Below are 26,834 nucleotides of genomic sequence, written 5' to 3'. Positions count from 1 at the left end.
GGGCCAAAAAATCTGTAACATTGTTATAAAACCTTTAAAATCTCTAAACAATCACAAGTAGGGCAGTTCATCACAGTCCATCCATTGCAACTGGACTGATGAAAGGTACACCTGTAGGCTACATTGTATTTGGGAAAAGCAGAAGGTAGCAGCATAATGTATTTATTTATTATTAAACAAAACAATCCCTGTCAGTTCCATGCAGTTTTCAACAGCTATCAAGAAGAGAGGTCATGTCATGGATTTTTGTGAATGTTTCTTCTTCTACATATGCATAAGTTTAGTTATCTAGTTCAAATGATATTCAGCTTTATTGTCAATGCACAAATTAAATGCCAGTAGTCTAAAACAAAATGCCGTTTTACCCAGTGGTGCAAATAACTGACATGTCCAAAAGGGACTTCATGAAATGCGTTGCGAGACTGTTCATACACATTTTAACGGGCAAAGTTGAAGAGCTACTGTCCGTTATTGTTTGTGCAAATAATATGCTGATTCATGTTCCCTTGCATTTTGCAACCATGAGGTCCATGGTTAAGCTCAATCTTTTGACGCAATCTTTTGATTTTCACCCAGCCTAGTCCATGGTAGGCGCCCGATAGAAATATTGTTTAATTTTGCGATTGAGATATCCACGCACTGGCGCCCCCCGGTTTTAGAGCTATTCTAAATGCAAAAATGCATAGAGGGAGTTATGACAAAACCGTGACTGTTAACAAACTATAAGCTATATAAGGTAGGCCCTATGCTAGGCCTATTACACAACACAAATTGTCACACCGTGGTAAAGTTGGTTTTATATTGGACGTTGGATATTCGACACATTCGAAAAATCTATTTAGCACTGACTACGAGGGTCAAATTTGTGTCAAACCAACTTTAATGTGTTTAAACAAGGCCTGCCTATATTACACAAAGCTTCTTTTGTCCAAAAACCCATGTTTTGATTTTATGAATTTTTTAGGCTGATAAAAGATTTCAATCTATTATGCGGCTTCAACTTTTGACTTACCCATACTAAAACACATCTCCTGAACTCGGCTTACTGCCCTTTCTAGTACACAAAGCTTCTTTTTCCCTAAAACCTACTCTTTGATTTTATACAATTTTTAATGTTAAATGTTTCAAATCTATTATGCGGCTTGCCCTTTTGACCTACCCATGTCAAAACACATCTGGTGAACTCGGATTACTGCTCTATATAGTACACAAAGCTTCTTTTTCCCAAAAATCCATTCTTTGATTTTATAAATATTTTTTAATGTAAAAAAAATGCTTTAAATGCTTTAAATCTATTATGCGGCTTGACCTTTTGACCTAACCATGTCAAAACACATCTGTTGCACTCGGCTAACTGCCCTACATAGTACACAAAGCTTCTTTTTTCCAAAAATGCACTCTTTGATTTTATATTATTGTTTTACAATTCAAAAATGCTATAAATCTATTATGTGCCTTTACCTTTCGACCTACCCATGTCAAAACACATCTGCTGCACTCAGCTAACTGCCCTACATAGTACACAAAGCTTCTTTTTTTCCAAAAACGCACTCTTTGATTTTATATACATTTTTTACTATTCAAAAATGCTATAAATCTATTATGCAGCTTGACCTTTCGACTTACCCATGTCAAAACACATCTGTTGCACTCAGCTAACTTGCCTACATAGTACACAAAGCTTCTTTTTTTCAAAAACGCACTCTTTGATTTTATATACATTTTTTACTATTCAAAAATGCTATAAATCTATTATGTGCCTTCCCCTTTTGACTTACCCATATCAAAACACATCTGCTGCACTCGATTAACTGCCCTACATAGTACACAAAGCTTCTTTTTTTTTAAAACGCACTCTTTGATTTTATATTAATTTTTTACCATTCAAAAATACTATAAATCTATTATGCGACCTGACCTTTTGACCTACCCATGTCAAAACACATCTGCCGCACTCAGCTAACTGCCCTACATAATACACAAAGCCTATTTTTTTTCAAAAACTCTTTCTTTGATTTTATATTATTTTTTTACTATTAAAAAATGCTATAAATCTATTATGCGCCTTCACCTTTTGACCTACCCATGTCAAAACACATCTGCTGCACTCAGTTAACTGCCCTACATAGTACACAAAGTTTCTTTTTTTCAAAAACTCACTCTTTGATTTTATATAAATTTTTTACTATTCAAAAATGCTATTATGCGGCTTCCCCTTTCGACTTACCCATGTCAAAACACATCTGTTGCATTCAGCTAACTGGCCTTCATAGTACACAAAGCTTCTTTTTTTCAAAAACTCACTCTTTGATTTTATATTAATTTTTTACTATTCAAAAATGCTATAAATCTATTATGCGAATTGACCTTTTGACCTATCCATGTCAAACCATATCTATTGCACTCAAGTAACTGCCCTACATAGTACACAAAGCCTATTTTTTTTCAAAAACTATTTCTTTGATTTTATATTATTTTTTTACTATTAAAAAATGCTATAAATCTATTATGCGCCTTCACCTTTTGACCTACCCATGTCAAAACACATCTGCTACACTCAGCTAACTGCCCTACATAGTACACAAAACTTATTTTTTCCAAAAACTCACTCTTTGATTTTATATTAATATTTTATTATTCAAAAATGCTATAAATCTATTATGCACCTTCACTTTTTGACCTACCCATGTCAAAACACATCTGCTGCACTCAGCTAACTGCCCTACATAGTACACAAAGCTTATTTTTTCCAAAGCCCACTCTTTGATTTTATAGATGTTTTGGTAGCACTTTATAATAACTACACACAATTCATCATTTATTAAGCCTTTGTTACTTATTAGTTAATGGTTTGTTCATCATTAGTAGTTTCTTGTTCATACATAATTTATCATCAGTAAAGCATTTGTTCACACAATTATAAATGGTTTGTTCATAGTAAATAAGCCTATCCAAAAATATGTTTGTAAGTACATGATTTATACTTAATAAGTAATGAAACAACCACTTATAATGAAATCATTTTCTTATTATAAACCAGTTGCAAACTATTACAAAATGCTTTGATCATCATTTGTAAAGCATTGTTCCTATGTTGATTCTCATAAACAAAGTATTTGTACGCACAATTATAAATGGTTTGTTCATAGTAAATAAGCCTATATCTAAAATATGTTTATGAATTATTGTTAATACTTAATACATTTTGCAATAATATTTTGTTGATGAAGTAATATTTCCATTATTTAACAGTTGTTACATACACATGCACTAATGATTAATTAGGGTGAGGATACATATTTTATAAACCACTTCCTAATACTATAATTCATGATTAACTCAGGAGTTACAAGTGGTTAGTTAATGATATTTTGTGAGCTTATCTAAAGTGAGGACTTTCTATGCCTTGCAACACATTTTCAAATGAGTTGTAAAGATTACATTCACATTCATTCATTTAGCAGACAAGCGACGTAAACATGTCAATTAAATTGAAGGCCATTGACATAACAATGAAAGCTGGGAATCGAACCCCCAACTTTTCAGGCTATTGCATGCTAGTCCTGCTCCTTATCCACTACACTACCTTGGCCCAGACAGAAACCCCTACAACTATGCAAGAGTTTCTGTTTTCTTCTACTACACACTGTTATTAAACATCTGTAAAGTATTATTAAATGCTGTATTCTTCGTTTGTAAAGCATTATACCTACATTAATTCTCATCTGTAAATCATGTTTACACACAGTTAAAAATGGTTTGTTCATAGAAAACACGCATATCTATATTATATTTTTGAATTGACTGTTGTAATACCACTGGGCAGAGGTAGTGTAGTGGATAGGGAGCTGGGTTAACATGCAGTAATCCATAAAGTTGGGGGTTCAAACCCCGGCGTCCACCAATGTGGCCTTGCCCTTTAATTTCATTGACATGTGTCGCTTTGGGTGAAAGTGTCGGCTAAATTAATAAATGCATGAAATGTGTTGCAAGGCATAAAAAGTCCTCACTTTAGATGAGCTCACAAAATATCATTAACTTACCACTTGTAACTCCTGAGTTAATTATGAATTATAGTATTAGGAAGTGGTTTATAAAATATGTATCCTCACCCTAACTAATCATTAGTGCATGTGTATGTTACAACTGTTAAATAATGGAAATATTACTTAATCAAAAACATATTAGTGCATCATTTATTAAGTATTAACAATAATGTATAAACATATTTTAGATATAGGCTTTTTTACTATGAACAAACTATTTATAACTGTGTGAACAAATGCTTTACTGATGATAAATTAGAAATTACTAATGATGAACAAACCATTAACTAATAAGTAACAAAGGCTTAATAAATGATGAATTGTGTGTAGTTATTATAAAGTGTTACCGATGTTTTATTATCAAAAAATGCTATAAATCTATATTATACATTTATTGAAAATATAAAAAAATCCAGTTTATTTACACAGCCAAATGGAACTTTGGATGGAAAACAAAATATAATTAACTTAATAAATATAAATGATGTATGTCTACATACAAAGAGGTAGCTTGTTTTTTTGCATTTTTGAATAGTAAAAAATTAATATAAAATCAAAGACTGAGTTTTTGAAAAAAAGAAGCTTTGTGTACTATGAAGGCCAGTTAGCTGAGTGCAACAGATGTGTTTTGACATGGGTAAGTCGAGAGGGGAAGCCGCATAATAGATTTATAGCATTTTTATAAAGTAAAAAAATAATATAAAATCAAAGAGTGCGTTTTAAAAAAAAAAAGCTTTGTGTACTATGTAAGGCAGTTAGCCGAGTGCAGCAGATGTGTTTTGACATGGGTAGGTCAAAAGGTGAAGGCACATAATAGATTTATAGCATTTTTGAATAGTAACAAATTTATATAAAATCAAAGAGTAAGTTTTTGAAAAAAAGAAGCTTTGTGTACTATGTAGGGCAGTTAACTGAGTGCAGCAGATGTGTTTTGACATGGGTAGGTCAAAAGGTCAGGTCGCATAATAGATTTATAGTATTTTTGAATAGTAAAAAATTAATATAAAATCAAAGAGTGCGTTTTTGAAAAAAATAAGCTTTGTGTACTATGTAGGGCAGTTAGCCGAGTGCAGCAGATGTGTTTTGATATGGGTAAGTCGAAAGGGGAAGGCACATAATAGATTTATAGCATTTTTGAATAGTAAAAAATTTATATAAAATCAAAGAGTGCGTTTTTGAAAAAAAGAAGCTTTGTGTACTATGTAGGCAAGTTAGCTGAGTGCAGCAGATGTGTTTTGACATGGGTAGGTCGAAAGGGGAAGCCGCATAATAGATTCATAGCATTTTTGAATAGTAAAACATTTATATAAAATCAAAGAGTGCGTTTTTGAAAAAAGAAGCTTTGTGTACTATGTAGGGCAGTTAGCTGAGTGCAGCAGATGTGTTTTGACATGGGTAGGTCGAAAGGTAAAGGCACATAATAGATTTATAGCATTTTTGAATTGTAAAAAAATAATATAAAATCAAATAGTGCATTTTTGGAAAAAAGAAGCTTTGTGTACTATGTAGGGCAGTTAGCCGAGTGCAACAGATGTGTTTTGACATGGTTAGGTCAAAAGGTCAAGCCGCATAATACATTTAAAGCATTTAAAGCATTTTTTTACATTAAAAAATATTTATAAAATCAAAGAATGGATTTTTGGGAAAAAGAAGCTTTGTGTACTATATAGAGCAGTAATCCGAGTTCACCAGATGTGTTTTGACATGGGTAGGTCAAAAGGGCAAGCCGCATAATAGATTTGAAACATTTAACATTAAAAATTTTATAAAATCAAAGAGTAGGTTTTAGGGAAAAAGAAGCTTTGTGTACTAGAAAGGGCAGTAAGCCGAGTTCAGGAGATGTGTTTTAGTATGGGTAAGTCAAAAGGTGAAGCCGCATAATAGATTGAAATCTTTTATCAGCCTAAAAAATTCATAAAATCAAAACATGGGTTTTTGGACAAAAGAAGCTTTGTGTAATATAGGCAGGCCTTGTTTAAACACATTAAAGTTGGTTTGACACAAATTTGACCCTCGTAGTCAGTGCTAAATAGATTTTTCGAATGTGTCGAATATCCAACGTCCAATATAAAACCAACTTTACCACGGTAATTGTCACTAGGCTATGCTGGCGACCCAAATAAAATCTCCTTTGGAACCAATGGCTTACACCTTACAGTATCAAGCTGCCACCTCTTGGAGAAAAGTTAATAGTTTTGCATATCAGTAGTAATACATTTCACGTAGCTGTGAATCACGGAAAGGGCGAATGAAGTGGACACTTCTAAATGGAACCCAACCCACTGTACAGTAGCTCAAGGTCTGTGGCTAAAGCAGCCATAATGAAAGCGTTATCATTGTTTGGATACTTCACACACACGTGTTTTTTAATCGCATAGACTACAATTACCAAGCTGGAATCAAAGCACATCGACTCCCCTCTCACACCCTAAACACTGCACTTCGAACAAACAAAAAGCGCCTCAGTCTCACGGAATAGCCATAAGCAAAACTGTATCTGACCGGTGTAACATTGGTACTAAATCATCCATCGCAAAGAATAATTTTTGTAGCACGTGCAACAAATATGTGTAGGTACAGCCCTGCCCTGAATATCTCAACGTGCGCTCTAAAACATATGGTTTAAATGGAGATGTAGATCATCACGGGTGCGTTAATAAATCTACATTGCGCAAAGTTGACACAAATTATTCACTTTGACGAATTTATGTAGTTTCAGTTACTTTACTTTGAGCCATGCTCTTCCTTACTTGAATCACCTTTGAAAATAGAGGATTGAAGTAGCCTATATGGGTGTTTGGGAATGAACGTTGACTCAGATGCTTTTTGAGACCTTGAGCAGAAATGTCCCAGCCCAGTGTTTAGGGTGCATCATAGACAGGTTATCTTTCAGGTAGCCTATATATTTTCCATTAAAAAACCATCACATAGCGAACTTGTTGTGGCTAACTCACTTAGCTCCTGTTAGTAGCCTAGGTTATGGTCATAAGCAAATGAGATGACAGTCGAAAGATACAATTAGTGCTGTTATCGATTTGCTTGGTAGCCTATAAACGCATTTATGGTTTTCTACGAATACATCAATAATCAAATTGGCCTCCATCACTCAACCATGCTAACGGTAACATTATTTTACCTACGTTCTGCTATTGATAGGATTAACGTAGCCTACCTGCTGTAAAAAACAAGCATGTCCGATAAACATTCTCAGATTTATTTCGGCTTCAAGAGGAAATGGGAATTACATGTCATGCAGAAATCATCCTACCCTTAGACGTTCTCTGCGGTAAACTCATAAACTACTGTAGCCTACAGTTGTCCTTGTAGGAAGCGTAGTGTCTTTCCAACCCACTTTAGATTAACTTCCAACAAAATTACGTCTCACTGCAACGATGCGCCATCTAGTGGACAAACGACTACTTATAGCCAATACTGGAAATGCAGCCATGATGATGATGATGAATATTTATTTTGGCTTTCTTTTAATCCTACTGAATTTGTAATTATGTATCGGCCGTTCTAATACCGATAGTATGTGGGTGCCTGTGTGTGTGTGTGCATGTGTATATGTGTGCGCCACCATCTACAGGCCAATGAGTGTACAGTCACTAAATGTACACATAACTTAATTTTTTAGACCCCCCCCCCCCATGGATGAAATTCTACGAAACTTGGCATACCCCCAGAGAATGTCAGGTTAATCATACACATAACATTTGGTGCAGTGATATTGCATTTTAATATATCATGAATGACAGTTAATGTTACGTTACCGACGTGAAGACTGTGTTGATCACCGATGGTGTAACGTAAGGATTTTATTCATTGACTGCTGTTTTCATGAATACATGACTGAAGATTTGTTATAAATGTGTCTGTATGAAATATTCACATGGCAAACAATCTGTTACCCAACTGGATTGGGAGAAAAGATCAGATGCAGTCTGACAAATGATCTTGTGCAAAAGGTATGACAGAGAAAATGTGTAATTTATGTCATATGTAAGAACTTAAGAGGAAAATGTCTGAACAGCACATTGAAGGTGAGTGTTGACTTCCCTCAGATAAGGCTGAAATTATGAGTTGATATCACTCACAGTAACCGGTACATAAGTGGCAGTGTGCATCTTGCAAATATGACAATCATACACCTGTATGTGGGTTAATAGAATGTTATAACCTGCTAACCTTTTAAACTCACATTTAGTGGCAAAAAGGACACAGAAAACATATAAAATGTTGAAAATTACAAATTTGACTATCTCATGGAAAATATATGTTAATTTTGAATTTGATACCAGCAACATGTTTTAAAAAACAAAAACAAAAGGAGGAATATTTCACAACTAATTAGGGTAACTGGCAACACGATTGGGTATGAAAAAGAGCATCTCAGAGAGGCAGGGTCTCTTAGAAGTAAATATGTAGTAATATTCATCACCATCTACAGGACATAATATCATTAAAACATTCAGAGAATCCAGAGACATTTTTGCAAAGGAAAGAGCTGAAAAACAAATTGGATGGCCGTGGTCTTTTGGACCTCAGATGGCACTGCATCACAGACCTGTTTCCAGACCTGTCATTGTATGGGCTTAGGAAAACCTCTGATAACCATAGTGTACTGTATGTGCACAGTTTGATACTCAATTCAAAAACTGCAGCCAAATTGTTTAGAGACATGATACAAAAAAATACCACCATCTTTTCCGGGCCTAAGCTTGTTTAAAATAGACTGAGGTAACATAGAAAAAGGTCCTGTGGTTAGATCAATCAAAATTTGCCATTCTTTTTGGAAATCATGGACTTATCTAGGCTAAAGAGGAGAGGGGCTATCCAAGTATCCAACTTGTTTTAGTGCTCAGTTCAAAATATCTATGACGGTGTGGACGTGGAGGAGCATTCGTGCCTACAGCATGGGCATATTTGGCAAAGCACAATCAATTCTGAATGATATGTATGATATGATTTTGTTTCAAGGCATTATCCTGAGATCCCCCTGTTATATTAGATAATTGGGGGCCAAGCAGCGAAGCTGCGAAGGCACCCATTGTGTTTCTACCTTTTCCTGTTATTATTATTCAACATCTTTCCTCTGCTATTGAAGTCTATGGCAGCCCATAGAACCGTCTGGTAAAAAGTTGTGAAATTTGGCACACTAATTAGGCAAAGTCCCATGATTAATTTCACCAAGATTCAAGTCGGCACCTCGAGCGCTCTAGCGCCACCAACAGGCCAAAGTTGCACATGCGTTCACGCACGTAACTTCTGACCCATTGGCCTGATTTTGATAAATGAAGTACTGTTGGAATACTTGGACCAAGCTGAGTCAGAGAATGTCTAATAGGAAGAGAATTGGCACTGTCTGGTTACTTCCGGTTTCTGGACTGGTTGCAGTTCCTCCTCAGATTCCACTTGAGGGTGCTCGCAGGCGAGTGCAGAATGCATGGAGTCTATGGAGCTTTACCCCTCAATATCCACTTTTCTCTGGATATAATTTTTTGAGTAGTAATTTGAATGTTGCATTCGCTAGGAGAGGCAAAGAAAATACACACTGTTGATTGTTATATTTTTTGAAGTCACGTAAGTCTTCTAAAAAGCCTTTCAAATATGTCAATGACGTCATTCATTAGCACAATGCTAGCGTGATATGGGCAACAACGACCCAACCTGTAAGAAATGAAAAGGACATAAGTACTCGTTCATTCAACTTTAGATCTAAAATCTATATTGAACCTGCATAAACTACAATAAAATCTACGATTCTTCTACGACAAGCAGGTGAAAGAGATACATTTAGCAGTCTAGCTCCATAGACCCCCATTCAACCTACACTCGCCCGCGATCACCCCCAGTGGAATTCTAATGGAACTGCAACCAATGTCGATACAATGAGGCTTAATAGGAAGTGCCCAGGCTCTGCATAGATGGGCTCTGGCCGAGTTCAACGCACCCTATGACGTCAATTTCCGCCATGATGGATTTTCCGCCATTTTGGATTTTGTCAAAAACCTTTAAAAAGTTTCACGCCTCTCATAGTTTGTCCGATTTTCACGAAACTTAGTACATATGATATTCAGACCAAGCAGCACAAAAGTTATCCCTTTTCGTCTTCGGAACAAAAACCGTTCTCCCGTAAGAGCCAATCGAAATTTGTGGCGAAGCCGCCAAACAGGAAGTGAACTCATATCTCCGCAACCATTTCATGTATCATAACCAAACTTAGTACGTGGACTCATAACCCCATCAGGAGGACGTTCAAAACCTTTGGTGACCTTTCACCTCTAGGGGGCGCTGCAATTAGGAAAAATGTGTTTTGGCCTGTAGCTGCTGTTGTGTTATGGACTTAGGACCCCATCCTGAGGACACACAATACATTTGGTGACCTTCGTCCACTAGGGGGGCGCTAGAGATACAGGAAATTAGCTCATATCTCAGCAACGCCTTTACGTATCAAAACCAAACTTGGTATATGGACTCGGGACCCGATCCTGAGGACGCACAATACATTTGGTGTACTTTGACCACTAGGGGCGCTATAATTAGGAAGACTTTTTCGTATCGACACCAAACTTGGTACGTTGATTCGTGAACACATCCTAAGGACCCACATTTAATTTGGTGTGCTTTGACGACTAGGGGTGCTATAATTATCAACACTTTCACCGATTTAAACCAAACTTGGTATGTGGACTTAGGAGTACATCTTGAGGACACACAATAAATTCGGTGACCTTCGAATCCAGTCCAGTCCAATCCAATTCAATCCAATCCAATCAAGTCCAATCCAATCTAACACAACAAAGTCAAGTCCAGTCCAATCCAATCCCAACTCCTGCTCAACTGCTTGGCCCCCTCATTGCTGCTTGCAGCTATATTTTTGTTGTAAGATTGCAAATGTGCATGGTACACTCATTTGTACATTTGTATGTATTTTGTATGTGTTAAAATGCCAACATCAGTATCAGCCTTATCGGTGTAACTATGTAGCAACTATGGTGTATGGCACTGCTGTGAATAACATCCAACTTAACATATGTAAACTTTTAATAAAGGGACAAATGAATGCAAGCACATTCAGAATCAGATGAGATTAGTTTCTAAAGATTACAAAATCCTGAGGGTTTGAAGTGTTAACTCTATACTTATCTGGTACATTATTGTAAAGACAATAGTCTATTTAAAAGTGAAAGAGGTTAAAGGCAAATTTCTACTGTATGTTTACTTCTATCCATTTATACTCGGACCTCATCATTAATGATTGATTATCTTTCTCCCCATAGTGCATCTTTATCTTAATCAGAGAGTGAAGGTCAAGGTGTGTCAAATTGCTCTGCTTCTGTCTGCACATGCACGTGCAGATATACAATATAGGTGACAGTCCAAAAGTGCATGTTCCATATGCAACCCTAAAAACGCCTGGTAAATTAGGTTTCTGCAAACTGCATTACAACAGACAGCTGGTGCCGTGCTAAATGTACCACTGCAGATAGAATACTTGGTTATTGTGAAAGAGGTAATCTAGAGTAGGGAAGGTTGTACAAAATGTGTGACTTTCATTCCTTTCATATACATCAACACTCATTTTACACATCTCACTGATAATATGGCCAATTGCACATGTGTTTTAGAAAAAAGACTTCACTGATGTCTTTCTGATCACTGAATTGTGTTTTATTGTCACTTTGTTTACAAAGAAAATCATGCTTACAAAGATCAACCATATGAACCTGGTTCCAACTATTTCATGATAAAGGACTGTGGCTGAAGCCCTTTGGAAACATCATTTTAAAGTGTTATGCGTAGGCCTACGTTTTTGGTTAACATTTGAGGTAAACTACTGTTTGATTACTTTTGTAACAATCACAATCAAAATAAATAAAATGAAAAAGTAAAACATTAGTATTTTCCCAATGAGATGCAAATTTTTTATCATGATTAACATCAAGTAAGAAAAGCAGCATCTTAACAGTATTAGTCAAGTGATTTTACAAATTTGCCATATGCGTCTTCATCCATCAAACCGTCAAGTTCCCCAGGGTTGTCAATGGTCATCTTAATCAACCACCCTATGAGCCAAAAAAAACAAGAATTGCTAGCTGTTGCTTCTGAAGAGTTCATCAGAACACTCAAATTCAAAAACATTGACAAACATGTAGAGGCTTGTAGACAATGACTGAACATCCTCACCTCCTTTATAACAGGCTGAATTCACTAGGCCGGGGTTGTCTGCCAGTTCAGTGTTGATTTCGGTTACCTCCCCTGTTAGTGGAGAGTACAGCTCGCTGGCGGCCTTTACACTTTCCAATGCTCCAAACTCCTCTGTGAAACAACAAGGACTGTGTTTGGATTTATCAGAGCAATAAACTTGAATTTCAAAAAACTTCCTTGACAGAGGTCAGCCATCATGCATAAAGACCTTCAGCAGCATGCCCGTCATCTTACCCATTAGCTCAAGCTTTGTCCCAACCTCAGGGAGACCACAGTAAACAACATCACCTAATGCCTCCTGAAAGCGGAGTTGGGGGAAAAGATCAGACAGTGATGACAGGTCAGTGGATAATAATATTGTGACAGATGCCGAAGATGACAAAGGCAGACAAAATGAAAAAGAATGAAGAATCAAAGAATGAAGAATGAAAATCTAGCCTAATTTCGTATGTGTGTGTTACTGTTTAAGACTTTAAGGAGCAATCCTGTGAGGATCAAACTGAATACATTAAGCAGGACAGAGTTAAAAAAAATAAGACAATTTGTAAGATTAACACAGGATGAGTGCTGCCATATGCCAGGCCATGTACCTGAGCATAGCTGCTGATGCCAACTGTTCCAATTTCCCCCTCCACTCGAACCCACTCATGTTTGTCTGTGTATTTGAGGGCTGTAGAGGGTAGAATCAGAAAAGGGTAGAGTTATGCATTGTATGTTGAAATGCCATCTAAATCACAATTAATTGTGCAATAATGCTGACGATCAACACCCATCCCATTTATAGTAACTCATGGATTTTCTAGAAATGACATCTGATAGGTTATATTCTTATTCTGTAGCCTAATAGCTAATGGCACTTCAACATAATATGACTTATTTGTATGTAGTTGCTTCAAGGTTTCATGACATTTGTGTGAAATGCTTTAAATGATAATCATGAGACAATAGCTCACAACACTCAGCAGAGACCTTGTGCAAAGCTGACAAACACAATGAACTTGCAGTTGGGAGGAGATGGGACATAATATGGGCAACTCCCCCAAGAGGCACTGCATTATTGGCCAGGAAATAATCAATAGAAAAACACTAAAATGTAAGCCATCTCAAAACTCTGACTGACATCAGCTGTGAACATGTAGTAGCCTGTACAATGCATGACTAAACACCACAAGTGAACCATGCTGTAGAGGCTGATCCCAATTTTATACACAGACATTGTCATAAACTGCAATTGTTTGATACTGGCATCATCAGGACTAAGTCTTTCAGTATTCTGCCTGAATATGTCACGTTTCAAAAACCTCGAGGCAGGATTTCAATGCCTCAACAATTTTCAATGGCAGCATCAGACCATGCAGAAAAATACAGGTTTAAACCAGATTGTGGAGTGTGCTGTATCTGAAAACATGGCTGAATAATTTCAAAGAAGCACACCATGGTAAAGCCTCAAACCTGTCCACGCATCGTCAACAGAGAAGAAAGGATATTACAAGAAAGGGGGAAGGACTGAACTCGCAGATTTAGGAGAAATTGCAATTGGATGCAGCACAACATTTAAAAGATATATTTTTGGCACAGGCCACATTTACACACTGATCTATTCTCTTGGGGTTAAATCTGCCCTTGTGCACACACGAGACACTCGATGAGTGTTTAACTAAGTTTGATTTCGGGCCTTGGGATAATCAAACGCACATGCTTTTTAAAGAGAGAATCCGTGGGGGCTTGGCTGTAGCGGAGATGCTGCAATGCAAACGTATCAGGAAGAACTATGATAGCTTTTTGATAACATTTACAAGTTTGTCCTTTTCTGAAATGTCCACGCAAGACATTCATGGAACACAAGGTTGGAAACTGAGTGTGGGTGCACCTGACCGAAAACATGAGACGGTTTCTCCTCAAAGTTAGGGAGCTGTGTAAAACATTCATTCAAAATATAGGTCATTCCCATTCCCAAGTAGCCTATCGTTGATCAAAGTAGTTAGCATCATTTTCTTGCAGCCTAAAAAGAGCGTATAACATCGCTAGCCTTAGCTCTCGGCAACATCCCAAATTCCAATGGTTGAACTTTGTAACACGCTTCTAAAGCTTTCATTTTAAAGTTACTCTTATGCACTTGAGCTCAGATCAGATTGAATTTACAAAACGACAGTTATATCAGGACTCGTAGTGGCACATTTCACCCATGTGACTTGCTATTTTAAATTCAGTTATTATAGCCTTTCCTGTTAATGAGTTCGCCACTACTATTCTGAAACGCTTGCATTTGGTAACAATGTTTAACATTTTACCTGAAGAGAGACGTGAGGTTGTGCTCAGTGTGCGATGAAAGTTGGTCCGCATAAAATATTGACACGATGAAATCTGAGTGGATCTGGTAATTAATGGCAGAGTAGCACAAAAGTTTGAAGAAACGCACCGAAGAGCCGAATACATCGCCATCTTCACCAAGGGTCTACTGTGTAATAAATAATGCTGATGCACTCGACCGTGAGAAGAGAGGCGCGCAGTACTACTCTAGGCGCGCTCCCGATACATGAAAGGAAACATTGGGCACAAGGGTCCAAATTCGAGGCCCACAACTAGCCTATCTTTGCTGACAAAGCCTTTAGATAGTCCGATTCTGGACCATCTTAAGTTCAGAGTTCCTGATAACAGACTATTTTCTTTCTAGTTGTGCCTGAAGTGCCGTGCCGAGTTATTAAGTTTAGCCGTTTGTGTGATGGGCAATTGTGGCTTTGAAAATATGTGATCTACCCAGACATCCTACAGTAAAGCAAATTTCCACCAGGTTTTATTCCCATTTAATCAATATCTCAAAATTGGAATCATTTTCAAGCAGAATAGTTGTACTTCTACTCTGAGAAGCTAGCTAACATGTCACCAAGACACGTGGGACTTATCATCAGTAGAGAAGCAAGTTAAATTTAGGTCACATGCAGTTTTGCCATCTCAAGGCTTATTTTGCTGTTAAAGAATTCAGCTTAATATATCCACTATCCATATCGCACTTAAACGGAGACAAGGCCATTAGTGACCTAAGACTATTTCACAGGTTTATGATGAACCCTACCATATATTAGGCCTCACAGTCCAGTATTTGCAGCTTGTCCATGGTTGTGGCATAACAGCTTACACAAACCAGTCTGCAGCTTCATAGGCCACAAAGGTCTCCTCTCCCTACTGCAATATTATCTATTTATGAACACTTATTGGCAAATTCTACATTTAAAGCTTATTAAATAAATGTAACACAACATTTCTATTAAAAAATGTGTTAAATGGTAATAAATAAAACATGCATCCATGACTTGCTTTTAAAATTTCTTTAATTCCTGTCACCAGTATAGGATTTGATGTATTTGTTCCACTTGATAATTAAAAAAAAACCCATAGGGGCATCCATGTAAATCAGCAGGCACCTCTACATCACCTCCATTACTCCGAAAAAGCCGACATAGTCCGACAACCATGACACAGAAAAGCCAACATACGTGCCATTCCCTTACGTATGCACCATTGGACATCACACCTTTACATTTCCATAACACTACATGCCCATCAAAGCCAGTTGCTGTAGCAATAAAAACTCTCCTATGTCTGATGTGGACACTGAAACCAGTGTGCCTTTCCTTTGGCAGGCATAGGTGACAGCACATCAGCACTATACAGAGGTGCCCTCTGCTGTTGGTGTAGGCTTATTGTCATCAGGCTTCATGGCAGGGAACAGAAGGACCTCCTGCAAGAGAAAGGAGGCAGGACATTAGATGGTTGTTCCACACATCATACCTAACATCAATGCAACCTGGACATTATAGCAGGCAAACAATTTGAAAGCTTATAAGGCGAGATGAGACTGTGATAAAAACACAAAAGATGTCAATACATTAATTTACCATACTAACATGCAAACAAAATGATACTTTAAATCACATGTCTCAAACTCAAATGCGGTCCGCCACGTCATTTTATGTGGCCCGTGAGAGCTTGCTTTTTAGAGTAGCCTACATTTTGTTATTCACTTGAAAATTATTGTCTTTAATCTGATAAATTAATAGCATACCGTAAATCCTCAAATTATGGCCAGGATTTTATTTATGGCCGGGGGCGTGGTCGATTCGGACAAATAAAGGCCGGCCCCCAAATACAAGTCGGGGTAATAACTGCCTACCAGTAGGGCTATCAGTCCACAAGCACTAGAAGACATTGTTTTGATTTAACTCAATGAAATAAAAGAGCTCTTCTTAATATTTTATATTGTTGGTTAGTTTAATACTGTTGACAATTCCAAGGCCAATGACAAGTCGTTGTCCTACACCATGGGTCTCAAACACATCGCTCTCAAACTACCAGTCGCTTGCTGCCCCTTCTGAGCTTGCCACAGGCTGAAGCAGTAGGCTACTACATTTAAACACAATTGTTGCCGCAAGGCGTTCCAGCCTACAAATTTAATAAAAAGTAAATCATGCATAATTAAAAAAAATAACTACTTGGCTATGCAATAAGGTTTCCATTACAGCACAGCGCACGTTCAATGAATGAATGAAAGCGGCTGCCTTGTCTCGCAATGAACAGCGGGTGGAAATCTCGACACTCTTTCTACATTAAACTTAATAGTGAACCATCAAATACCCCCCAGATACCTGCCTTGAATACAAGCCTGCCCCAAATAAAACCATCTTCTGTAAACCTAATGCATACTACTGTCCACACTGCACTATATTTCTTGTCCTGCCTATGCATCACCTGTCTATACTTTTTATATGTGTATCACATTGCACTTTTCTGCTTTTTTGCACTTCTGGTTAGATGCAAACTGCATTTCGTTGGCTTTGTACTTGTACTCTGCACAGTACAGTAAAGTAAAGTAAAGTTGAATCGAACATCTAATCTACCATCTCATAAAGGCCTGTGCCTTTGCGCAGCCTAAGTAAATAAAAGACCCCGGCCACAATTTGAGGATTTACAGTATATGTTATAATCAAATTGAAATGTTAGTGGGTACCCATATACAGTATATTTTTACATCATGTCAATGGATGTACACTGATGCAGATTTGTTACTGTTTGTTATATGTTTGTTTATAGTTGTACGCTTGAATATCTGCTTGCCATAATGGTAATTCTACTTTCAAAGCTAGTTAATTTGTTGGCAATCGATAATAATAGAATGCAGAGGCAATTGTGCAATGATATTATACATATTATGATACATTTACATAGTCTTTCAATTACAACCGGCCCATTGAGGGCAACCATAATGCTGATGTGGCCCAGGATGAAAATGAGTTTGACACTCCTACTTTAAATGCACACAATGGATTCACTTTCACCAGCATGTTCATTAGCAGTTAACTCATGAATGTATTTGACAGAAACCATGAGCTACAGGCAAAATCAGTGCACTGGTTGGTGTATTACACTGTACCTTGATATTGTTGGAGTCCGTGAGGAACATAGTGAGACGGTCGATGCCCATTCCCCAGCCTGCTGTTGGAGGCAAGCCATACTCGAGAGCAGTGCAGAACGTCTCGTCAATGAACATGGCTTCATCGTCACCCTCTGCCTTTGCCTGGGGGTGCAGTCAGACCCACACATATAGAGAGACAGAAACCAAGGGAGAAGAACAGGTAAAAGCTTTGTAGTGAAAACTACAATTAAACAATTAAACAAATCTGAACATGATTTTTTGCAACATTTTTTAGATTACGGTTACAGAGCCTTTAGAAATCAACCCTGAGTTTACAAAAACGTGCCGGAGAATGGCATGAAGTATAGCAAGACTCAAAGTCCTGAACATGTTGCCAATACTGCTGAATTGTCCCAGTACAGAAAAATCTAACAACTGCCTATAAGAGGTTTCCTTCATTGTAGTCACTGCGCTTCAAGGCGAGGGGGAAAGCTTATTGCTATACCTACCGTAGCCTGTTGCTCAAACAGTTCCCTCTGTCTGATGGGGTCATTCAACTCTGTGTAGGCATTACAGATCTCTTTCTTCATGACAAAGAGCTCGAAGCGCTCAGTCAGTCCTTTCTGCGATCTGTGCCTGGGAAAATAGAAAAGAGAAGTGGTTAAGGAGCAGTTAAGGCTAAAATGACACAAAGTCATAGCAAATCACTGAATTATACAAGTGTTGGTGGGAGACTTGGTGTCAAGAACATCACAGTCACGTCTCCAGACAATGCTGATTAGCTTTACTGTCACAAAATCTACAAAGATAGTCAAGGTACATACTGAGTAACCATGAAATTATCATAAATAGTTATAATTATCACTATGTCTTACCACTTGGCCAGCGGACTCATGATCTGTGGATGGTCACAGATGAAAGTGGGATTGATGCATGTTACTTCCAAGAAGTCTCCTACCAACTGTAGCAGAGAATCCCCAGAAAACAGGAGAGACATTAGATTAAGCAAATGCATGTGACGTCAAGCATGTCAAGAAGAAAAATACAAAGACAAATATACAAGTTGTAGACAAGTTGGGACTGCAATTTTGTAGCAATCCTAAACAATCATTCTCAAAGTTAGTGAACTGCTCCAATTAACATATTATTTAAATGGATGAAGGTATACAATTAATCTGCTTAGACCATTTCTGTCCCTTTTCTTATTTGGGGAGACACTGAATAGAATGACTGACACCCACCTTGTCTAAGAGACGAGCCGTGGTTCTAGGAGGAGGGCACTCCACGCCTTTCTGGGCGCACAGTTCATCAAAGAACTTACGAGTCTCTGAAAATAATCAAGCACAAAGACGTCAGACATTCAGGTAAAACCTACACCATCAAACAACAATGGTATCTGTAAAGTTCTGTCCTCTGACATAAAAGTTAATTGTGGTTAACTATCTACTTACTTAACTCCAAGGCATTTAAGGTTTGTTTTGACAGAGGAACAAAAATTAATATTTATAACTGCATATTTGCCAGGCTGTGATGGTAAAGACACAAGCATTCATACGATTTGTATGACCTTGGACTGTTATTAGGATTACAGAGATTGTCTGAGAGCTGCCTTACCATTGCTGTCGTATGTGTCTGGAGGGGGGAACTTCACACCCAGCTCTTTCTCCAGGTCGTACACCATGCTGACCCTTCTGAAGGGCGGGGTGAAGTCGATCTCAAACGCCTGCCCCTCTGGTCCCTCAGGGTGGTAGGTCACCTTGTAGCCACCTGTGATGTGCTTGACCATTCCTAAAGACATAGTGGCAGGAATAGATATAAGAGCCCTGGAAATGACTGCGCTGCAACATGTGTGAGATACAGGGATCACACATGGGTATTTGGAGGGTTTTTGTCAGTGACTTATCAGTGGCACCCAAGACGTGAGAAGACGTCAACACATTTTCCTGGCAAGGGTAGCCAAAATGGTGAGGAGTGTTCACCACACTAAACTGTGTCTTGGAGAGAGTGGTATGTGTGTAGAATGTACCTAGTTTACAAAGCCATTCCTGCAGAATAAACATAACTAATAACTGGAAACAAATAAATCAGTAAACCGTGTGCGTATCCAAATATCTTATATCTTATCTTATAACATAGACAGAGTGAAGTTTGTTCATTCAATATCTTTCAGTTAGCCAGGAGTTAAAACAGGCAGATTACAGTGTTCCACAACAACTACTCATGCAGGCCAAGGTCCATGAGCTGAACTGAATGAGAAAAAGATAGCCAGACCAGTACTATTACTTTGTATACATAAGTGTTACAAAGTTTTACACATTACATCTACACTCTGCCTAAGTCCCAGTTGAGTCCATGTCCATGAGATCAGACTACACATATGTGACTTAAACAATGTTAACCTTGTGCTGTAAAATCTAGTCTGAGTCTTGGTCAGTCATTGTTCACCTAGCTTATATAGATATGCCAAGTGTGACACTGGCGGTCTTGTTCCAAGATGGAAAAAAGTGAAAGAAAAAGAAAAAACAATTCTGGGCCTGTCCCTATGTGTCACAAAGATGACAGTATGGGTAGTCTATATGTTATATCTGTCAAGAACATGACAGGTATGTAACTAGCTACCATATTCTCTATGTAAACAGACAGACGTGAAAGAAAAACAAATATTAATATAGCCGCAAGCGGCAATGGCGGGCCCGAGCACCTGCGGGCCGCAACCTGTGACATGTCGGAATCCAACAAAGCACCGACGTGGTGCGTTTGTGAAATGTACATATTTAATGCGTGTGCTAGTTGTTTTTGTATTTTATTTTCTGCCACATTTACTCGCTTGGCCAGGTGGGGGCGTAATGCAAGGCAGGCCCATTGGGTGTCATCATAATCATAATATATATTTACTTGAGAAATTTCAGACCATTCATTTTAAGCAAAGAACATTTCTGATACACTTTTTGGTTGGCCAGATGGTGGCGCTATGTTAGGCATGAAAATTACACATGTGAATATCATCACAATAATGATATCCAAAATGTTTGTAAACTTTAGGCATTGTCCATTTCTGGCACATTTCCTGCTTGACCAGGTGGTGGCGCTATGCCAGGCAGGCCCATTGGGTGTCTGGATATCATCATAATCATAATATCTATTAACATGAGAAGTTTCAGACCATTTATTCAAAGCATAGAGCATTTCTGGCACATTTCCTGCTTGGCCAGGTGGTGGCGCTATGCCAGGCAGGCCCATTGGGTGTCTGGATATCATCATAATCATGATATCTATTAACCTGAAAAGTTTCAGACCATTTATTCAAAGCATAGAGCATTTCTGGCACATTTCCTGCTTGGCCAGAAGGTGGCGCTATGCTAGGCCTGTGAATTACGCATGTGAATATCATCACAATAATGATATCCAATATTTTATAAAGTTTCAGATCAATCACTTAAGGCATTGTCCATTTCTGGAACATTTCCTGCTTGGCCAGGTGGTGGCGCTATGCCAGGCAGGCCCATTGGGTGTCTGGATATCATCATAATCATGATATCTATTAACCTGAGAAGTTTCAGACCATTCATTCAATGCACTGTGATTTATGACACATTTCCTGTTTATGTGGTGAGATATTAAAATCATATCAAATATATTACAACATTCCAAAATCCCTTCACAATTCAACATCAGCGACATCTTGGCATAATGTTTGCCAAATTTCAAATGAATCTGACAAACCGTCTAGGAGGAGTATGTTCAAATTGATCATATGACATCAGTATAATTGTCATTCTTTCTGTTGCCAGTTGGTGGCGCTATGCCAAACATGCATTATGGGCATGTGAATATTATCATAAACATGGTCTTCAATGACCTGTGAAATTTAAAACATTTCAAGCCATGCATGGTGAATTATGACACATTTATTGTTTATGTGGAAGGGTATTAAAATTAATAATGTCGCCATTTCGTCAAATTACAACATATCAAAAAAAGCTTCACAATTTATAATCAAGAACATCTCGGCGTCATGTATACCAACTTTGACATGAATCGGATCAACCGTCTAGGAGGAGTACGTTAAAATTGATCATGTCCACAACGCACAAAATCCAAAATACCTCACTTCCTGTGGGCGTGGCTAATGCATTGTACATACGAAAGTCGTTCATCTTGGGGAGATACAGACACCTACCAAATTTGGTGTGTGTAGCTGAAAGTATATGCCCACCACGGGATCAGTCATCTAAGGGGGCGTAAGGGGGCGCTAGCGAGTCTCTGGGCCATACCCGGCGCCAAGCTTTTTTACCTAGCTGCTTTGTGTGACACCTGATGTGTGTGCCAAATTTCAAGACTTTTCGATTATGTTAACCACCTCAAAATATTTGCCAACAACGGGATCAGTCACCTAAGGGGGCGCTAGCGAGTCCCTGGGCCACGCCTGGGGTCAAGCTCTTGTACCTAACTGAGATGCGTGACACCTAACGTGTGTGCCAAATTTCAAGAGTTTTCGACCATGTTAACCACCTCAAAAACAGGAAAGCAAAAAAGTAGAATAACAATAATACTCAATAAATATAGCCGCAAGCGGCAATGGCGGGCCCGAGCACCTGCGGGCCGCAACCCGTGACATGTCGGAATCCAACAAAGCACCGAAATGGTGCGTGTGTGAAATGTACATATTTGATGCGTGTGCTATTTGTTTTTGTATTTTATTTTCTGCCACATTTACTCGCTTGGCCAGGTGGGGGCGTAATGCAAGGCAGGCCCATTTGGTGTCATCATAATCATAATATATATTAACCTGAGAAATTTCAGACCATTCATTTTAAGCAAAGAACATTTCTGATACGCTTTTTGGTTGGTCAGATGGTGGCGCTATGTTAGGCATGAAAATTACACATGTGAATATCATCACAAAAATGATATCCAAAATGTTTGCAAACTTTCAGATCAATCAATTAAGGCATTGTCCATTTCTGGCACATTTCCTGCTTGACCAGGTGGTGGCGCTATGCCAGGCAGGCCCATTGGGTGTCTGGATATCATCATAATCATAATATCTATTAACCTGAGAAGTTTCAGACCATTTATTCAAAGCATAGAGCATTTCTGGCACATTTCCTGCTTGGCCAGAAGGTGGCGCTATGCTAGGCCTGTGAATTACGCATGTGAATATCATCACAATAATGATATCCAATATTTTATAAAGTTTCAGATCAATCACTTAAGGCATTTTCCATTTCTGGCACATTTCCTGCTTGGCCAGGTGGTGGCGCTATGCCAGGCAGGCCCATTTGGTGTCTGGATATCATCATAATCATGATATCTATTAATCTGAGAAGTTTCAGACCATTCATTCAATGCACTGTGATTTATGACACATTTCCTGTTTATGTGGTGAGATATTAAAATCATATCAAATATATTACAACATTCAAAAATACCTTCACAATTTAACATCAGCGACATCTTGGCATAATGTTTGCCAAATTTCAAATGAATCTGACAAACCGTCTAGGAGGAGTATGTTCAAATTGATCATATGACATCAGTATAATTGTCATTCTTTCTGTTGCCAGTTGGTGGCGCTATGCCAAACATGCATTATGGGCATGTGAATATTATCATTAACATGGTCTTCCATGACCTGTGAAATTTAAAACATTTCAAGCCATGCATGGTTAATTATGACACATTTATTGTTTATGTGAAAGGGTATTAAAATTAATAATTTCGCCATTTTGTCAAATTACAACATATCAAAAAAACGCTTCACAATTTATCATCAGGAACATCTCGGCGTCATGTATACCAACTTTGACATGAGTTGGATCAACCGTCTAGGAGGAGTACGTTAAAATTGATCATATCCACAACGCACAAAATCTCAATTACCTCACTTCCTGTGGGCGTGGCTAATGGCATGTTAATACAAAAGTTGTTTGTTTTTGGGAGTTACATACACCTACCAAATTTGGTGTGTGTATCTAAAACTATATGCCAACCACAAGTCACAGTGACGTAAGGGGGCGCTATGGAGTTCCTGGGCAACGCCCGGTGCCAAGCTTTTATCCCTGTCTATTCACTGTACCACGTGATGTGTGTGCTAAATTTCATGCGTTTTCGACCATGTTAACCACCTCAAAATATATGCCAACCACGGGATCAGTCACCTAAGGGGGCGCTAGCGAGTCTCTGGGCCACACCCGAGGTCAAGCTCTTGTACCTAACTGCGTTGCGTGACACCTGACGTGTGTGCCAAATTTCAAGAATTTTCGACCATGTTAACCACCTCAAAAACAGGAAAGCAAAAAAGTGGAATAACAATAATAATAATAATAATAATAATCCTTACAAAAACAATAGGGCCTTGCGCCCTTCGGTGCTCGGGCCCTAATAATAATAATAATAATAATAATAATAATAATAATCCTTACAAAAACAATAGGGCCTTGCGCCCTTCGGTGCTCGGGCCCTAATAATCCTTACAAAAACAATAGGGCTTCGCACCTCTCGGTGCGCAAGGCCGTCCCGGCCTCGCGCACCGTCGGTGCTCGGGCCCTAATAATAATCCTTACAAAAACAATAGGGCCTTGCGCCCTTCGGTGCTCGGGCCCTAATAATAAATATAGCCGCAAGCGGCAATGGCGGGCCCGAGCACCTGCGGGCCGCAACCCGCGACATGTTGAAATCCAACAAAGCACCGACGTGGTTCATTTGTGAAATGTACATATTTGATGCGTGTGCTATTTGTTTTTGTATTTTATTTTCTGCCACATTTACTCGCTTGGCCAGGTGGGGGCGTAATGCAAGGCAGGCCCATTGGGTGTCATCATAATCATAATATATATTAACCTGAGAAATTTCAGACCATTCATTTTAAGCAAAAAACATTTCTGATACACTTTTTGGTTGGCCAGATGGTGGCGCTATGTTAGGCATTGAAATTACACATGTGAATATCATCACAATAATGATATCCAAAATGTTTGTACACTTTCAGATCAATCACTTAAGGCATTGTCCATTTCTGGCACATTTCCTGCTTGACCAGGTGGTGGCGCTATGCCAGGCAGGCCCATTGGGTGTCTGGATATCATCATAATCATAATCTATTAACCTGAGAAGTTTCAGACCATTTATTCAAAGCATAGAGCATTTCTGGCACATTTCCTGCTTGGCCAGAAGGTGGCGCTATGCTAGGCCTGTGAATTACGCATGTGAATATCATCACAATAATGATATCCAATATTTTATAAAGTTTCAGATCAATCACTTAAGGCATTTTCCATTTCTGGCACATTTCCTGCTTGGCCAGGTGGTGGCGCTATGCCAGGCAGGCCCATTTGGTGTCTGGATATCATCATAATCATGATATCTATTAATCTGAGAAGTTTCAGACCATTCATTCAATGCACTGTGATTTATGACACATTTCCTGTTTATGTGGTGAGATTAAAATCATATCAAATATATTACAACATTCAAAAATACCTTCACAATTTAACATCAGCGACATCTTGGCATAATGTTTGCCAAATTTCAAATGAATCTGACAAACCGTCTAGGAGGAGTATGTTCAAATTGATCATATGACATCAGTATAATTGTCATTCTTTCTGTTGCCAGTTGGTGGCGCTATGCCAAACATGCATTATGGGCATGTGAATATTATCATTAACATGGTCTTCCATGACCTGTGAAATTTAAAACATTTCAAGCCATGCATGGTTAATTATGACACATTTATTGTTTATGTGGAAGGGTATTAAAATTAATAATTTCGCCATTTCGTCAAATTACAACATATCAAAAAAACGCTTCACAATTTATCATCAGGAACATCTCGGCGTCATGTATACCAACTTTGACATGAATCGGATCAACCGTCTAGGAGGAGTATGTTAAAATTGATCATGTCCACAACGCACAAAATCTCAATTACCTCACTTCCTGTGGGCGTGGCTAATGGCATGTTAATACAAAAGTTGTTTGTTTTTGGGAGTTACATACACCTACCAAATTTGGTGTGTGTATCTAAAACTATATGCCAACCACAAGTCACAGTGACATAAGGGGGCGCTATGGAGTTGCTGGGCAACGCCCAGTGCCAAGCTTTTATCCCTGTCTATTCACTGTATCACTAGATGTGTGTGCCAAATTTCAAGACTTTTCGATTATGTTAACCACCTCAAAATATTTGCCAACCACGGGATCAGTCAAATAAGGGGGCGCTAGCGAGTCCCTGGGCCACGCCCGGGGTCAAGCTCTTGTACCTAACTGCGATGTGTGACACCAGACGTGTGTGCCAAATTTCAAGAGTTTTCAACCATGTTAACCACCTCAAAAACAGGAAAGCAAAAAAGTAGAATAACAATAATAATATAGAAAAATAATAATAATAATCCTTACAAAAACAATAGGGCCTTGCGCCCTTCGGTGCTCGGGCCCTAAATATAGCCGCAAGCGGCAATGGCGGGCTCGAGCACCTGCGGGCCGCAACCCGTGACATGTCAGAATCCAACAAAGCACCGACGTGGTGAGTTTCTGAAATGTACATATTTGATGCGTGTGCTATTTATTTTTGCATTTTATTTTCTGCCACATTTACTCGCTTGGCCAGGTGGGGGCTTAATGCAAGGCAGGCCCATTGGGTGTCATCATATTCATAATATATATTAACCTGAGAAATTTCAGACCATTCATTTTAAGCAAAGAACATTTCTGATACACTTTTTGGTTTGCCAGATGGTGGCGCTATGTTAGTCATGAAAATTACACATGTGAATATCATCACAATAATGATATCCAAAATGTTTGTAAACTTTCAGATCAATCACTTAAGGTATTGTCCATTTCTGGCACATTTCCTGCTTGACCAGGTGGTGGCGCTATGCCAGGCAGGCCCATTGGGTGTCTGGATATCATCATAATCATAATATCTATTAACCTGAGAAGTTTCAGACCATTTATTCAATGCATAGAGCATTTCTGGCACATTTCCTGCTTGGCCAGATGGTGGCGCTATGCTAGGCCTGTGAATTACGCATGTGAATATCATCACAATAATGATATCCAATATTTTATAAAGTTTCAGATCAATCACTTAAGGCATTTTCCATTTCTGGCACATTTCCTGCTTGGCCAGGTGGTGGCGCTATGCCAGGCAGGCCCATTGG

At 38.4% G+C, this 26,834-nt stretch overlaps 2 protein-coding genes across 3 annotated transcripts in view; both read right to left on the bottom strand.

The window, feature by feature from the left end:
- Window positions 1–11,691: 11,691 nt before the first annotated feature.
- On the bottom strand, window positions 11,692–15,096 carry gcshb (glycine cleavage system protein H (aminomethyl carrier), b). Its single transcript, XM_076287854.1, has 5 exons — window positions 14,549–15,096; window positions 12,848–12,927; window positions 12,492–12,555; window positions 12,237–12,368; window positions 11,692–12,115 (listed from the first exon to the last, which is right to left on the bottom strand). The coding sequence occupies exons 1-5, from the start codon at window positions 14,697–14,699 to the stop codon at window positions 12,021–12,023; spliced, it is 522 nt and encodes a 173-aa protein (XP_076143969.1). The 5' UTR covers window positions 14,700–15,096; the 3' UTR covers window positions 11,692–12,020.
- A 472-nt stretch (window positions 15,097–15,568) lies between these two features.
- Window positions 15,569–26,834, bottom strand: part of kars1 (lysyl-tRNA synthetase 1) — a 66,931-nt gene continuing 55,665 nt past the window's right edge. For both annotated transcript variants that reach the window (XM_076287853.1, XM_076287852.1), the window contains 6 exons: window positions 19,282–19,455; window positions 18,909–18,994; window positions 18,543–18,628; window positions 18,177–18,303; window positions 17,686–17,829; window positions 15,569–15,996 (listed from right to left, as the gene is read on the bottom strand). In XM_076287853.1, coding sequence (XP_076143968.1) covers window positions 15,922–15,996; window positions 17,686–17,829; window positions 18,177–18,303; window positions 18,543–18,628; window positions 18,909–18,994; window positions 19,282–19,455 — 692 coding nt within the window. In that variant the 3' untranslated portion in view covers window positions 15,569–15,921. The remainder of the gene's footprint in view (window positions 15,997–17,685; window positions 17,830–18,176; window positions 18,304–18,542; window positions 18,629–18,908; window positions 18,995–19,281; window positions 19,456–26,834) is intronic.

The sequence above is a fragment of the Alosa pseudoharengus genome, unplaced genomic scaffold (assembly GCF_046254945.1).
Source record: "Alosa pseudoharengus isolate Yale_2024_CS ecotype anadromous, Long Island Sound unplaced genomic scaffold, YU_APseudo_1.1 YU_APseudo_1.1_scf_16, whole genome shotgun sequence".
Classification (NCBI taxonomy): domain Eukaryota; kingdom Metazoa; phylum Chordata; class Actinopteri; order Clupeiformes; family Clupeidae; genus Alosa; species Alosa pseudoharengus.
The sequence above is the reverse complement of the archived record's forward strand: the minus strand, read 5'-3'. Positions and strand labels throughout refer to the sequence as shown.

Coding starts and splice junctions, on each gene's coding strand:
- gcshb (XM_076287854.1), bottom strand. CDS start 14,699: ATGGCGATGTATTCGGCTCTTCGGTGCGTTTCTTCAAACTTTTGTGCT. Junction 12,369..12,491: donor GACAAAGCTTGAGCTAATGG/GTAAGATGACGG, acceptor GTTGTTTCACAG/AGGAGTTTGGAGCATTGGAA. Junction 12,116..12,236: donor TTCAGCCTGTTATAAAGGAG/GTGAGGATGTTC, acceptor TTTGGCTCATAG/GGTGGTTGATTAAGATGACC.